Raw genomic sequence first — 17,445 nt, forward strand, 5'->3', positions numbered from 1 at the left:
TCCAATTTTCACACTCTCTCCACATTCCAGGATAGAGCTGTGCCCCCTGCAAAGTTTAACGAGTCAGGGGGTTAATTAGGATTGAGGGAAATCTCTCCCCTTACACACACACAAGTACAATATTATTGCTCAGAAATCTTTCAACCCACAAATATTCACCTTAGGAAAAAATGGTCTTATCTTGAAATTCCTGAAATCCTAGTTGAAGACTATTGGAGAAGATGTTTCTTTTTCATGGGTTTTTTTTTCACCTGAAAACTAAGCTCAAGGGGGAAAGGTAACTGCGATGCAGTTATGAAGATTAATTTTTTTCCCCTTTCCCAATTCACAGCAACTAGCTGCCTTCAAATATTCTTAGGATTGTTCAAAGTAAGATGAAAGACTCATTTGCCCTTTTGTGTCCTTCTGTGATACAAATGTAGACAGACAGGAAGTTTGGAACTTTTAATGTTTGCTACATGAGAGCAGTCATCGACAATCACACACAGTTTTGTGTGACTGCAGCAAAAGACATCTAAGCTAAGAACAGAAAGGTCCTCAGGGAATGTTTTGTTGGGGAAGGGCAAAGGCAAGATTGGTTAAAGGCAATCTTCGGCATGAATTCCAAGCCCAAAAAAAATCCAGTTTCATAAGTGATTAACTATGGGCCAAGCTAGACAGACACAAGGAGGTCTGTGATCTGATACCCCTAAGTTAATAATATGCCTGAGGTTGAGACATATGTCAGAAGGGAAGCACAGTTCTATTGAGCCCTTTGATCCAAATGTATACGTATTTGTTTGTTTTGCAAAATTCATTTTGCTTTTCTTACTCATCAGCTGTTTGAATTTCCTATTGAGGGACCATATATACAGATACACAGGCCAACCCCAGAAAGGTTAAATTATTTTGGAAACCTACCCCACAAACTGATCCATCTTCTGATGAGGGTCTACAATAAAGGCTAGAAATTTTTTCTGCTCTCATTAGATATTCTGAAGTTTTTCTCTTCACTGCTTCACGACGTGTTGGACTCGACTCCCCTAAGTGGCAAAAGAGAAAACCGTTACAAGGGGTATTCAGTCTGTCTCCCCTCTTAACATATCTTAGTTTAAGTCAGAGGCTTAGAAAATGTCCTCCAGAGAAAGCTAGGGTACAGGGTGGTGTGTAGACACATTCACAATTCACAGGGTATCATGATGTGTCCCAACAAGCCTTACCAATGAACCAATATGCCCTAGAATCCTGTAGAACACATGATGGTTCTGTTGGCAGACAAGGCTCCAAGGAAAATGTTCCTTCAAACCAGACAATGTACAAATGAATAAAGCCATTGCTTTTAAAATATTTTCATCCCACTTTTCTTAACATTCAAAGAAGTTTACAACATATTAAACATCACATAAACATTATTATTAACCATTGAATTAAACTAAAACTTCCGCCATTAGCAATACAATGTATCGAAACAATTTAAAAATAAAATCTATGCAGTACAGGGTTGGGAAATTCCTGGAGATTTGGGGAGAGTGCCTGCTGAAGGGCAGTAAGATCAAGAATGATGCAATGTCATATAGTCCACCCTTCAAAGGAGCAATTTTCTCCCCGGGGAAGCTGATCTCTGTAGTCTGAAGATGTATTGTAATTCTGGAAGAAATCCAGGCCCCACCTTGAGGTTGGTAACCTTAATGCAGTAACAATTTCAATGCCAAAAAACGAGCATAAAAGGACTAACACACAAACAACAAAGTTGTGATCAGAAAAACACACCTACAACTCAAACCAAAACAGAATAAAACAGCAAACTTTTTATCTGGTACCCAGGCTTAGACATATCTGGAGAACACAGAAAAGAGATCTATTTCCTACTTTTTTACACACCTCAGAAGGCAGAGGCACTTAGAGAAAGGCTTCTCTGGAAGATCTCAATGCAACTTCACACCAGAAGAAGATGGTCAAAGGGATACTCTGGCATTAAAACATCAACATCAGCAATCTGAATGGTGGCCACTGCCCAGAGAAACCAGCAATCACTGTAAGTCATCACCAAGCAAATCAGGATGATTCTCACATTTTCATAAAGTTAATGCCATTTTATGATAGCAGTAAAGTGTTTTCTATGGGTTGAATCCAGACTAAATTATTCAATGACAGAATGGAGCCTTCCGGCCTGCCTCCTCCCACTGCAGCCCTCTGACCTCTACGAAACTGCTGCTCCTGAGGAACTCTGAGGAATGAAACGGGGGGCAGGGGCTGTAGCAGGAATAGGGAATTGGTGGAAATTGACAATTTAGGCTGGATCCAACCATATGTTTGCAGATTTTTGGTTAAAGCAACACATTCATTAGCTATTTAAAAAAAAATTGAGTATACACATTACAGTGAACATCAGAAATTTGGAGTATCTTGACGTATTATATAATGGCTTTCCTTGCTGAACACAGGAAGTTTGAAAATAGGTATCTATTCCCAACTGCTCAGATGTAAATAAATACCACTTATCCTGCATTCAAGAAAATCTTAAGGAAGAGATTGACAGAAAGCCTGACTACTGATAACTATGGCTTGTGATACAATTGGAGCAAAGAAACGTCTCTCATTTTATTACTACATAAATAGCAACCACTACCATCAGACACAGACATTTTTAATGATTCCTCAATTTTGAAATCCATATATGAAGAGATGAGCTGTGGAAGTAGAGCACTTGCTTTGCATGCAGAAGGTTCAGTCCTTGGCAGCTCCAACTGAAAAGGATCAGGGAACAGGAAAAGCCTGAGACCCTTGGAAATCACTGCCAGTCAGAACGGATAATACTGGCTCGGCATAAGGCAGCTTCGTACTTCATGTATTTTCAGGCATGAAGAAAAATCATTCAGGATTGTCAGAACTCGTCCCTCACCGAATTTCTGGCATTCCCTTTTGATCTCTCTCACACGCACACACAAACACTGTAACAGCTTATTTAGTGACACGTTCTACGAGTACTTTTTAGTATTACGTTCATAATATATAAAACACTTGCATTATGAAGCCAAGATTTATAATTTAATATCACTTTTTCTATGCTCAAGGCAGCCTGAAGTAAAAAAAGGGGATATTAGTGATTCTACTGGTTGTAATATAATTGGGACAAAGAAAGCCCTCTGATTCTATCTCTACATGAATATCAAACACCACAGACAGAAATCGTTAATGATGCCCAAATTTTAAAATTCATACCTCCAACCCATGAGATCTTTAATAGGACATGTAAGCCCTTGCAATATCCCTAAATACATATCTTGAGATTTTCAAGCTTGAAGAATTAAAAAACAAAGAATGCAAGTGTTAACTACCTTAAAGCACTTAATTATTCTTTACAGCAGATCATGCAAGGTCATTCTACTTCAAGAAAAATATTCATTTTCTATTTAGGTGTTTTCCTAGATACCAGAAGATATTTGTGTTTCATTTGATAAAGACCAAAGCTTTTCAATCAGATTTTTTAAAAAACAGCAATGTCATTTTAAATGTTTAAAAAAACTATCCGCCTCTGAAGAAAGATATAAAAAGTGTGGTAATGCTGATGACAGACCTTCAAATAAAAACCCTTCGAGATTCCTCCTCTCTCTCTCTCTCTCTCTCTCTCTCTCTCTCTCTCCCCATTTGCTATACAGCAGCTGTGCCTCGCACAAATTCACATGAATGAAAATATTTAGGCGAGAATCCACCCCCTTAGCTTGTTTTCCATATGACTTTCCTGTAATTATTTTGTAAACTGTTCGCACAACAATATATAAAAACATCTGCAAAAACAGGTAATTAATGTGTCAAGCTAAACTAATGCATTTTTATGGTGGCCATGCTTCGTCAACTGTAATTATAACTCTTTTTAAGCAAATGATGATGTGTTTGTTGCAATGTGAAAGTGGTTATTTTAGATGCTCTGTTCACCGTTACTGCAAACAGAATATTAAAAAAGGGGGGGGAAACAACAACTCTACAGCTACTATACTACAGGCTTCTATTAACATGGAACTGTTTGCTTCCTCTATTGCAAACAACCCTTAGCTGTTAACAAAATAATAATTCTATTTGCATCAGCATCTGAATTAATCAGGATAAAATGAACTCTCCTTGACCACTGAAGAAGAGTAAGCAGCTAACTGTATACCTCATTTTCCTTCTGTTTCCAAGAGTTGCTCCCCAATCTTGTGTTTCAGTTACTGTTGAAAGGGACAAACACCAAGGTCACATGGCCCATTAGAACCTCACAGCGCAGGTCCCGAGTATTTAGGCTGGGTGAATTGAAGAAGGGAATTGCCTCCTGCTCTGTGCTGATCCAACCCAGGTGAAGGCACTGGGCGGGCATTGGCACCTGCTCCACTCATGATCCCAGCTTGGTGAAGGGGGCAGGCATTGCCATCTGTTCTGCTCCTGATCCCACCTGGGTGAAGGGGGGCTGGACATTGTCATCTGCTCTGCTCTTAATACCAGCTGGGTTAAGGCAGGGGTGGGCATTGCCACCTGCTCCGCTCCTAATGCTAGTTGTGATAAGCAGGCGGTGGGCATTGCCACTTGCTCTGCTCCTAATACCAGTTGAGTTAAGGTGGGGGGTATGCATTGCCACTTGCTCTACTCCTAATACCAGCTTGGTTAAGGCGGGGGCAGGCATTGCCAACTGCTCTACTCCTAATACCAGCTGGTTTAAGGTGGGGGGCCAGCACTGCCACCTGCGCTGCTCCTGATCCCAGCTGGCTGAAAGGGGGCGGGTATTGCCACTTGCTCTGCTCCTAACATCAGCTGGGTTAATGCAGGGGGCAGGCATTGCTACCTGTTCAGCTCCTAATACCAGCTGGGTTGAGGTGGGGGGTGGGCATTGCCACCTGCTCCACTCCTAATACCAGCTGCCTGAAGGGGGTGGACATTGCTACCTGCTCCAGTACTAATACCAGCTGGGTTAAGGTGGTGGTGGATATTACCACCTGTTCTACTCCTAATACCAGCTGGCTAAAGGGGGGGTGGGCATTGCCCCCTAGTCCGCTCCTAATATCAGCTGGGTTAAGGTGGGAGGTGAGCAATGCCACCTGCTCCACACCAAATACCAGCTGAGTTAAGGCGTGGGGAGGGCATTGCCACCTGCTCCGTTCCTGTTCCCTGCCTGGGCTTCCCACCATGGCATGTTTTCTGGAGCGACATGTTGAGTTACCTGGGCTTTCATCTGTGGCAGCGCCCTCTGGTGGTGCACCAGGGTATAAAGTGAGTTGTCTTAAACACGCTTACTCAATTACATAGTAAGATAAGCCCCTTCTCTGAATGTGTTTCAGAACAAAATATTGCCCGAACAGGCAGAAATATGGACGCCGGATCCTGACTGAGAGACAAAACGTAATAGCTTGTGAGATGTCAGGCGAGGCCAGCTCTCAGGCCCCAGGCCCTGGGGTTGTGCAAAGATCCTAAGACAAATGGTCCTCCCAGAGGTCCTGAAGTAATCACCATAACACACCCTACCGTTCTTCCTTTATCCACACTCCTATTCTCAAATAACTCAGGGCTCTGTCACCCAGCCATCGCAGGTCGGCAATCATCGTTGATAACTTTAGTTCTGCCCGAAAAGACATTAGCAAACCTTCCCAGTTTCATTTTCCCACCCTGGAAACAACTTTCTACTTAACCTCCCCCTCCCCCCATGGAAACCTAACAACACATTAAGATCTCCATGTATTACAACTATAGAATAGTAGTTCAAAATCTTTTTCATATTAGTAATTTTTTCTGATAGTTTTCTGATAGTTAGCCTTTCAACTGACACATTACTAAAAACTAGCCCCAAACAGTATTACAGTCCAAATAAAGGTGAGAGATCTGTGATTAGGTTCTCATGGTTTTTGAAAAGCAGCCCTATGCTGCTGCTCTCAAGATAGGGAAAGGAACTGCACCGGGCTGCTGATTGGCTTTTTCCTAATTGTAAGATCCCATAGATCCCTCTAGTCAATTTAATTTGGCCCTCAGGGGTGTTAATGGGAAACCTAGGGATAGACATTATATTTGTATCTGCAGGCTTCTCAGTATGGCTTGGACCTTTGCTTTGTACACACACTTCTCTGTGGGCACTACAAAGGCAGTCTCCACTGTAGCATTCTCCTCCTCTAGCACTAAGCATTTCTATTAGTGAAATCCCTATGTTTTTTAAAGAGCCCCAAAGCGCCTGGCATTAGAGGAATCAAGCTCTGTAGAGCCCAGCGCAAACTGAACTTCAAGCCTGAGTGTACAAGTCACATATCTGTATGTATATAGGTTAAGCACTGGTCCCTATATGTATCTGCAGTTATTCTGTGTAACATTTAATTAGTTAAATGAATACTTACTTTAGATATTATATTTTATCACCTAATACAACTTGAAGCACAGAGCGTAAGTCACTGATACACTCCTACTTTGTTTATATATTCGATCATTTCATTTACAATAAGTAGTATAAGATAACTACAAACTTAGAAGTTGTGTGTAAACATTGCCTGCCTGTGAAAAACGTATTTATTATTCTACACACAAACATAAACTTCCTTTGACAACTTCTGTAGAATTTTTAAAACTGCTACATAGCTAGCCAAAGAGCAATAAGGCACAATAATTGAAACTAAGATGAGAATTGTATTTTAGTACATGTCAACTACTTTCCTTAGTATGCTTCAAAAGCAACTGAAATAATCAATTTGTTTTATCAATAAAGAAATCAGCTTGTTAATTTCACAGCCAGGCTTCGGGGCTTGACAATGGCAAGGATGGGCCAGGACCCCCTCAGTGTGGAAATCATTTATTCAAAAGAGGCCATTTGAGGAAACTGCAAATTGCTTGCTAATCAATAAATGCCAATCCCATAATAAAGGCTGGGTGCCTCAACTACATTATAGGTTGTGTGTCCCTCTCCCTCAAAATTGCTCTGATTACTTGATATAAATTACAGGTCAGATACATCTTCACCCTGATGGCAGGTGCCATTTCCTACTTTTCCTTGTTTCTCATAGAGCATTGTAGTACAGTGAACTCAACTATAATTTGGCAAAATTCCCCAAATCTAAAACTTCAACTCTAGTATAAATGGCAGCAGAAAACAAACTGATTAGATAATATCACTGACATCAGCAGCAAATTTCTGCAGATCACATTCGTAACAAAATCAGTTTGGCAAAATCAAACTCTCACCTAACATCTCCTATTAGTTCAGATCATAATCACGATTTTAAGGCATAACAAAGCTTGACCAGCAGCCTTAACATTAAATATTTCACAGTACTCAGAGCAGGGCAGATGTCTACCTCTTCTGATCTTGGGACAGGATTCTGTCTATCATGGCTTAGGTACATGTCCCACTGATTTATTTATATGATGTTACAAATACCTTTTAATACTAATGAATGTGGTAGTAATTAATGTTCTTTCTGAGGAGGTGTGGTGGAGATAAGCCACAGCTCCGGACCATATGCCTGGCAGGCAAGGATCTATCAACAGCTTGATGGGTACACCTTCAACAGATTCTGCCTTGCGAAGAGAACGTTCCTGCTTGCCACTTCAGTCAGAGGAAAGATCCAGAAGATGGCAGAATCATGGCTGTGCCCAGATCACTGCCCCTTTCAGTACACATTCATGATCCTGCTTTGGTGACAGAAAGGACATGAATGACTGGGGAGCAGTTTTTTAATGGATTTAGGACTCTTCTGCAGTTTCAGGGGCAAGGGTTCAGCTGTCTTACACAGCCCCATGGACAAAACTGAGGCACAGAAGACTAAACATGTTTTGGAACTCCTGAACCATGACAAAGCTGCCCAACACCTGGCCATGACAGCTGCAATGTTAACTGGATCAATAGTGAGCTGCAGCTACTGTTCTGCACAAGGCTATTCAAAAACCACCTGTGGTTCTTCTACCTTGAGCTAATGACCCATTTCAACTGGTCATTGGAAGTCAGAAGACCAGAGAAGATGGAGTCCAAATCCACATGTTCCACATGGAGTCCAAAACAAAAGAGTTGCAAAGTCTTGATTTGCTGGCAAGCCCTAGCAAAAACAGTGGGGATCTGGCACTACCTTCCCAATAACAAACTCAGCCACCTCCATTCTCCATTTCCAAAAGAACACATCCTCTCTTTTATTAGTGGCTGATGTGTTCAAGGACTTTTATTGTGCAGGGATTAAAACCATCATTGTGTTTCAAAATCTGGGATTTTGATCAACAAGTAACAGCCTTCTGGTTCTGTCAAGAAAACAAAATGGTGCTAGCAGCACTCTGCCTTTCAGCACAGGCACCACAGAAACAGGAGACTTGTTTTGTACCCATGTTCTGAGGTTGTTCAGAATCAACCTCAGAACAGTGGGGGGTGGGAGGGTGGGAGAAGGATTGAGAAATGTGTGAAGGACTCTAGTCCTGGCTGCATTCTGTTCTGGAAGAGCTTTCCTGTTAGCTATGAGAGAGATGGCAAAGAATCAGAGTAGCACAAGAGCAACTTGTTAGACAACAAAGAAGAACCCAGCAGACGCCTGATCCTGGGAAACCTACGACAGCAGCTTGAATTACAAACACAAGTTAGATACAGGGGATGTGGGGAAAATATTTGTATTGCACATCTCCTGGAAGATAATGAAGTGTCTGACCTTTTTTATTTTTGCAAACTGCTTTTAATTACAAAAAACCTGTAAACTAAGAATTAAGAGAACCGAGTGTTCTGTATCTAACTTTATACTTGGGGCTACTTCACATCTTATTAAACTCTATGTGCAAGGAGCTTCCATGTAGGAAAATGTATGCAATGAGCACAGAAATCAGCACATGGGACAATTGTGTATACACACAAGGAAGTATGCAATTGGCATGTAAACCACGTACATATACAGATAACTTTAAGAAAGTCTCACAATGTACCCTTTGCACATAGTTTATATTGGTGTACATGTTAGGAAACTAAGACTGGTGGGCAGTTAGAGGGGGGAAACATACCCTTTTCACTGCACTACATTTCAAGTAGCCCTACAAGAGAAAAGAAAATTCACACAGGCAGCCGCAGTGGTGAGTTACAAGTGAGAAATAGCCATGGGCGATCAAGCTATGAGTGCTCCTTAAAATGCAACTCACCACCTATTTCTCAACCCACATTTTGAAGAGCGTCCAGGTGTCAAATTGTGGCCCCGAAGTACATTTCTTACACAATATACATTCAAACAGAGAAACATGATTTAGATGTAACACAAAATTGTGGTTTACAGTATGTGAATGAGCCCTGCAGTTATGCATTCCATTCTCCTTTCACTATGCCCCCCCACTTTAATACAAACTATAGAAGGCTTTACATCTCAACCAGCAAACTGAACTGAGCTTCCTTTACAAGCCAGGAACGCAAGCCATAGGTTGGTTGCAGTTTGCAATCCCGTTTGGAGTCAAGCACAAACCATAAAATCAACCCCATTCGGGACAGTCTTAGGCCCAGGGCATCTGGGACAACTGCCATGGGTCCTGGGCTGGTGGGGCCAACCCCAATGAAGAGTGAAAAGAGGAAGAGACAATGGTGGTTGTGTGTGCTTGGGGAACAGATGGCCGGCTCAGTGCCTGCCTTGTACACGCCTACCCCAACCCCTCTGGGCTTGGCAGCACCAACCAGCTGGCTCAGTGGCTGCTACGACATGTGCCTGCCCTCTCCATGGTGAGGGCAGAATTAAGCTCTGCAGCCACTACGCACACCTTCCTTACACAAGGCCTTCACTACAATTACTTAAACTGACATACTGCCATCCTTGCAAGGTTTGATTAATGGAATTTACTTACCGGTAAATATGTTTATGAATGCATCTTGAGGGGACAGGTATTGGTTTAGTCTACCTCCTCTTTGTATGCTGGGGGCAGGAATGTGTAGCCAACTATATCAGGTTTTTGTATATATATAATTTTAATTGCTGAATTTTATTGTAGAATTTGCTATACAATTGTATTTTAGGACTGTTGTACTCCGTCCTGAGCCCACTTGTGGGGAGGACGGGTTAAACACCAAAGAAACTAAACTAAACTAAAACTAAACTTAGTGGTAGAGCATCTACTTTGCCTGCACAAGTTCAGTCTCTGACATCTCTAGCTAAAAGGATCAGGTAGCAGCTAATGGGAAAGACCTCTACTTGACACCCTACTGCAGTCCAAGCAGACAGTACTGACCACACTTCACAGACCAAAGTTCTAACTCAGTATAGACAGCTTCAGATGTCCATGCAAGCCCCACTTCAGTCAGAGGAAATGACAGCTACATCCTAAGCAGTCTCACTTAGAGATGAGTGCCACTGAAATCCATCACATTGTTCACGAGGACAAAGGGGCAGGGGCAGGATTCTCAGAACACTTCTAGACACAGGAGGAGATTGGTCTTTATCATGCAAAATAATACAACCAATGATCCAACAAACAGGTAAAAAATAAATGCTAAACAAACTCTTATTCTTTTAGTACAGTGATTTTGATCTCTGTTCCAGGAAACCCTCAAACATATTAGCAATTCCTCACTCAGAAGATCCCCTAATGGCTTCCCTGAAAGGTAGCTTCCACACTCTCACTGTTCTTCCCTGACAATGTGCAGCTGTAGGAAACGAACAACACATGTATTAGGGCTTCCTGTGCAACTGTCCAACCAGTGCCCTGTGTGAGCCCAGACCATGCCCTGAAACACTCTCCAAGGATTCTTTGCAAGAAACAGATTCTACGGCAGATGAATCCAGGAATAAAGCTCCCTAAAAGATAGAACACTGGGAAATCACTGATTCGGTGGTAAATAAAGAATTCTTAAGCCTCCCTCTTGGTTCATTTTCAGCTCAACACAGTAAAGACAGGGAAGGACAATGTATTTTTGTGGGACACAGTTCATTCAAGGACTGCCATAAGGGTCAATTAAGAAGGAGACTGCTCAGTAAATCAGAGGGCAATCAATGGGCCTGGAGGGGGTGTAATGACCTCGGAGTGCTCTGCAGGCTGGCGATAGACAGGAGTGTGACAGGATCAGCTTTACAGCAAGTCCAGATCATGCCCTGAGACTGGAGCTGAAAGCACAACAGAGGCAATCCAGTTCTACTGCATCAGGTGGAAGGTGATACGCAGTGAGCCAGAAGTCAGTCATATACAAAGGTAGGGGGCTAAAGTGGATTCAGTCCATCAATGTGCTTCTCTACTGTCTTCCACAGCCACTCTCTTCAAGTATTCTGGAGTTTCAACCTGCTGCCAAGAACCTATCCTATAAAGTGCTCAATGAGAAGGGCAGTAGCTAGAATATTGAAAAAATACATTGGAAAACCAGGTTCAAACTCTTGAGAGGCTAGGACAACCTCTGAGTGACAAAAGTCACTCAGCCTAATGCAGACCACAGGGACACTGGGAGGCAGAGGCCAAACCCACACCTTACAGTGAGTGGCACTGGCACCACTCTGACCCACATCCTCCTGGTCCCATACAGCTAAAGCACTGCACAATGTAAGAGCGTGGGTTGAAGGCAGCCAGCTTTTTCTCAATCTCACCTAATTCCCCTCATTACTACAGCCTCGGTCCAGGCAGATTCCATTTTCAGTGGTCAAACCAGGCTCCTTTTTTCACCAGTGGAAAAGCTAGTTGGATCCAACCCACTGCGTTAACACTTCCTTACCCCCATCCATGTCTATTTATTGGCCATCAGGGAGAGGACAGGAAAGCACTAACATAATGACATACGTTGGGTCCAAAGCACCTCTCTTTAATTCCTTGGAGGGCATGCAGGATGAAAGTGTCACTAACAGATCAACTAGAGTTGTTCATCTGGTTACTTACAATGATTAAAAATCACCTCCAGTTGATAGAAGAAAGGTTTCACATAAATTGGTTGTCCTCCTTTTTTTTTCTTCATAGGTTACTAAAAAAATTGTAGGCTAGTAACTTCTGCATCTTTATTTGCAGTGCTAACATAACAGGTTTAGCCCAAACAAAACTTTTCTTACAGGCAAGAAAGGCCTCTCTATTCCTGCTATGGATCCAATCCAAATGGACAGGACCCACAGCAACAGATCTCACTCAAAACAGTATTAACGTGCATCATACTTCCACTTCCACTGGATATGATTATCAAGAAGGGTGACAGGAACCATAACAATCTACATATCTGGCATCCTATAGCAAGGGAGAAACACCCCAGAGTAACACAAGTTCCTTCTGCACAAGGCAAGCACATGAGTTTTCCCAGAGGCATCAGTCTGGAAACAGAAGAATGCACAGGCTGAGCAGCTGTAAGTTCTGATACTCTTAAGGCGTTCCCACATGCACGGCCATGTGCTACAGAACAAAGAGGAGTCCATCTGGATAGGTCCTTAGTAATCAGACATCTTTTAGAGCTATCATGCTTTAGACTTGCATCTTTTAAAAAATTATGATTTTTAAAAATGAAATTATGAAAAAAAATCTGTCCTGTGCTTTGGAGTAAGTTTAAAATATTTTTAAAATTCTATTAGGTTAGTTTTACATTAAGGTAGAATTTCTTGTGCCTGGCCCTGCTTTCCAGTTACACCACTGGACCCTGCTCTTTTACTTGGATTCTACACAAAGAAGAAGATTTGGGCCAGGATGTTTCTTGTTCCGAAGCCCTGGGCAACCATCAGACAGCAGATTCTGAGCCTCCAAATCAGAAGCTGGCATATGACCCCTTTCTGCCTTAAGTAACAGACAGATCAGTTTCCTTGGAAAGACTTGTGAGTAGAAAACATGCTATTCGAAGAGCAACAAAGGCCCATCAAAACAAAGTCTTATGAAGGATTTAACATTCTCCAATAACCCTGGATAATTTTCCTTGAGCCAAAAGAGACTGTTCTATGCCTTGGGAGATCTGGCAATCTTCAGCAATCTGGCATAATGACCAATATTGATTGGCACCACTAAGCTTTGGTAAATCGAAAGAAATAGGCACCGGGGTGGTGGCAATTTCTTTCTTTTATTTGGAGAGAGTGCAAAAACTTTAAAGCTAAAAAATACAGTTCAGGAGAGAGATCTGAAGCCATCACAAGTTTGCTTCCAACGGCAGGCACTGTGTCCATATGAAGACGCTTTGATAACAATGGGCTTTTTCCAATCAGTGTGCATTTGTTTCCCAGTTATGGCACACTGACAATGCATTTTTGCCCAGATGGCTCTACTGTTAATGAAGAATACCACATTTTCCACTCAAAGCACTCTGTACCTGGAAAAAACTGGCACACATCCTGGACAATGTGTTTCCATGGCCTTCATGAATGCCGAGTGTGTTGCAGTTATGGAGAGCCAGTGTAGTGCTTAGAGTATCAGACTGGGACAGGAGAGAACCAAGTTCAAATTCCCTTTCTAATATGAAGCTTGACCTTGGGCCAGTCACATTCTCACAGCCTATATTATCTCACAGGGTTAATGTGTGGATATAATGGGAAAGGAAGAATTGTGTACACCAACCTCAGCTCCATGAAGGAAGGGCAGGATAAAAATGTACTATTATTTTATTTACATAATTTACTCCCCCTTTCTCTCCAATGGGGACCCAAAGTGACTTACAATTATAATTATTATTATAATAACATTTGATTTATATACCGCCCTTCAGAACAACTTAACACCCACTCAGAGTGGTTTACAAAGTTTGTTATTATTATCCCTACAACAATCACCCTGTGAGGTGGGTGGGGCTGAGAGAGCTCCTAGAAGCTGTGACTGACCCCAGGTCACCCAGCTGGCTTCAAGTGGAGGATGTCAGGGTCTGTTTGTATGTTGCCTGACAGGAAGCAACCTAACGCCATGTTTAATTCTTTAGCTGTTTAGTCTTCTTTTCCCTCTAGGCACCACCTGCAGGGAGCCGAGTCCATGGGAGAAGACACTGTCTTATTTTTTCTGGAAGCCGAGTCGACCTTGACTAGTATTCCCTCTGAGAACTCTCTTGCTATGGGAACTCTGGGGGGAGGCTGGGCTCTGGGAGTGTGAAATGTAACAACTTCTATTCTGTATCTCATTCCTAACAATGCCTTGTTCAGCTAGGATCTCAAATCCTAGAGTATGGACGTCTGGGCCTGAATGCTGTCTTTCAGAATAAAACCTTTTGAAACCAAAAGACCTTGTCTTCTTGCAGAAGGGAGTTAGACAGACTATCGTGTCTGGAAAGCTATAGCCTGACAGAGGAGTGGGGAATCAAATCCGGTTCTCCAGATTAGAGTCCTGTGCTCTCAACCACTACAACAAACTGGCTCTCACTTTAGTACATTTTAATGGAACAAATATTAAAGAACAAATATTAAAAAACGCACACATCTACACCCTGGGCTAGTCATTTAAATATTTGTGCTTGTGTTTAAAAAGTGTCTTTTGAGAACTAGGATGATATAGAGTCTAGAATGTTACACAGGTTCGAATCCTTACTGTGTCACAGAAGCTTGTTGGATGACCTTGGGCTGCTCATTCTCTCAACCTAACCAGTCTCACAGGGCTATTGTAGGGATAAAATGGAGGAGGATAGGGCAATGCTGAAAGAAACTCTGGGTCCTCATTAGGGAGAAAAGTGGGGTAAGTATAAACAAATAAATAGCCCTGGACCTTCTAAACTTTTTGACTATTATATACAAGATTATATATTAGCCCAATGGTATATTCCCATGTTCTGCTCTGTCTCCTCTTTGCTGACACACAAATTTAAATATCTATGCATTTCTAACCCTTTTAAAAATTTCCTCCATTCCTGTACTCGCATTTTTACCTCAGAAGTGAGGCAATAATGAGTGAGCAATTGGGAGAGGGTGTGAATTCTCCATTGAACACTGATCCCCAAAGATGAGGGATACAAACATAGCCAACAAAGCATCTGTGGTATAAAGTGACCTGAAAAGCTCTTTCACAAATGCCTATATGGTTGTTTAGCTTGGGGATTTGTTTTTGTTTTTTACCTTAAAACCTCTATTTTATATATTTTGTATTTAATGTAACATTCTATTGTCTAAAATCTGCAAACTGTATAGACACACCTGTTAATAAAGGGAATAATATTTTTTTTAAAAAGAAAGAAAAAATAGGCCTGGACCTACTGGGCCAACTAATTCAAGGCCACAGGGCAAAAGCCAAGGACTAAGGGCCAAGAGCCTTCTGAATGATGCCAAAGATCTGCTGCTCAGGTCTCACCCGAGGTTATTTAGGAAAAGAAACAGAAGCTCGGCCTATAAGTTATGCAGCTGACACAACAGCAGATTGTACAACGGTCCTGGATATTTTATGGAAATCATTTGTGATGAACACCCAGCATTTTCTGCTATTCAGCTTTATTTGATTATCTGGGTGCTTCTTGGGTGTTTTAAGTTATAGAATTTGGGGGCTGCTTTCCAAACAGCACAAGTATTTTAAATGTAACTTGTGTGGTCCAGCTCCCCATTACTGAGGCAGAATGGTTTGACCTGCACAGGCTTCAAAATTGACATTGGTTTCATTTTAGAATGGCCAGATGCACAGCAGTTGCACAAGCAGGCAGTTTCCATGCTCTGGAAGTAAAACTGATATGCTGCTGACCTGCATCCAACTCTTCAATACTATATCTCATAGAAATATTGTGTAACACACACCAGCTCCAGCTGTGGTAATATATACTTAGCTTGGAATATGTAGAGATGCTGCACATAACAGCTATTCCACTGCAATATTGAACCAGAAACTTGAGCATGCAGACAATGTACAGAAATGTCACATTCACATGTCTTAAATCATTTAAGAACTGTAGGATATGTAGAATATAATTAGCGCTTTTAAACAACTGAGCAAAAAGATGCTCGCATGAGATACTGATCTGCAATACATTCAGCCCTACACAGTGCATTTGTCAACACAATCATTTATTCCAGCATTTACATTTGTAATAAATAACTTTACTTTCTATACTGCCAGACCAGTGGCAATTATTCTGCTGCTGCCCCTCTTTGCTTGCTCCCATGCTGTAAAAGAGTGGCTATTCCTTAATATAGTGGGTTTTTTAAAAACTGTGACCTGGGGTTTTTCAGAAGCGTAGAGTTTCCCTGAATGAGAAGATCAGTGATGGAGGACAATGTTTATTTATTTAAAAAGATATACCTGCCCCTCCATAAAATTTACAGTGTTTTACAACACAACACAAGAAAACCAAGTGTGCAAGGGAAACTAATCAACAACAATCATCTTAAAATCTCTACTGCAGTCAGACGCAGGCTTCCTTGATAGACATTTTGCTTACTGATACCAATCTTTTCCTGCGATGCACCACCATAGAAGACTGTTCAGGAGTGCTCACAGGTCACACAACACTCCAACAAGACCAACCAGGCCTGGTCAGTGTTCCATTTGAAAGTGTTAGGGCTTTGTTGACAGATGAATCCAAACAGAAAAAGACTCCAAAGACAGGAAGTCAAAACTCACAGCCACAGTATCTTGCACTGAACTAAAGAATTTGCAGTGCAAACCGAAGCAGTTATACCCTACTATGCTGTGCTCAGCATTAGAGGACATTGCCTTAGAAAAAGGTATTCTACCCAACTAACTCTAATCAGAAATAATTATATTCTATTACAGATGTATTCACATTCTAAGCATCTGACGGAAGGGCAATTATTACTGCAACATATGGTAGTTTTGTTTTATTTTTAAAAAATGACAATAGTTATACACGTGAATATGCATATGCAACACAGCACTACCTATGTTTCTCAATATTAATCAACAATAAACACGAATATACTTTCAAATGTTTTTCAAATCCAATAAATAGATCACTGACTCAAGGGCTGTCAAAATCAAAAAGAGTCCAGTAGCACCTTTAAGACTAACCAATTTTATTTTATTGTAGCATAAGCTTTCAAGAATCAAGTTCTCTTCAACAGATAAAAAGAATAGGGCTACAAAAAGAAGTTTGTTTCTTTGTTTTGAATTTCACCCTTTAAAGGTAAAAGTTGTGTTTATCTGAGGAAGCAGTTCCCAGCATGCTCAGTCCTTTCAATAAACTCCAGCTATCCTAAGAGTAAGATAGATGCCTTCTGATCTACTGAGAAATGACCAGATGCTAATTTTAAAACTAAAACTATGTGCAGTCAGTGAGATGAAAAATATAATACCAAATAGATTCTATGTATATCCTACTGAAGGACGTGGTAAGTCAGACAGTCGTTCCACCAGGAGACAGCCCTTGAGAGCATGCCCTTCCTAATGCGTCTATCTATCTCTAGGCTATATCATACACATGCATCCCCATCAGGCGGTTCTTGCAAGAAGACATGAACACTGGCCCTCTTGAATGACTAGCTTTAAAACTCATGCAGCGCTTTCCTTGTGGACTAGGTCAATTAGCATTCAGAGGTATCAGCACTGGAACAGAAGAAGAGAAAGGGAAAAGAGTTTTGCACAGCAAACCTAGAAAGCAAAGCACGTTATAGGAAAATATCAGAATTCATTTAGAGCAAAGATACAAACTGGGGA

General features: G+C 41.4%; 1 protein-coding gene across 4 annotated transcripts in view; it reads right to left on the reverse strand.

The window, feature by feature from the left end:
* RPS6KC1 (ribosomal protein S6 kinase C1) overlaps nt 1-17,445 on the reverse strand; it is a 142,385-nt gene that overhangs the window by 72,483 nt on the left and 52,457 nt on the right. For 3 of the 4 annotated variants that reach the window (XM_054981781.1, XM_054981773.1, XM_054981790.1), the window contains one exon: nt 901-1,022. In XM_054981781.1, coding sequence (XP_054837756.1) covers nt 901-1,022 — 122 coding nt within the window. Of the gene's footprint in view, nt 1-900; nt 1,023-1,860; nt 1,915-17,445 lie in introns of those variants that run through there. The other variant, XM_054981797.1, reaches the window with a different exon arrangement.

This window comes from Eublepharis macularius, chromosome 1 (assembly GCF_028583425.1).
Source record: "Eublepharis macularius isolate TG4126 chromosome 1, MPM_Emac_v1.0, whole genome shotgun sequence".
Taxonomy (NCBI): domain Eukaryota; kingdom Metazoa; phylum Chordata; class Lepidosauria; order Squamata; family Eublepharidae; genus Eublepharis; species Eublepharis macularius.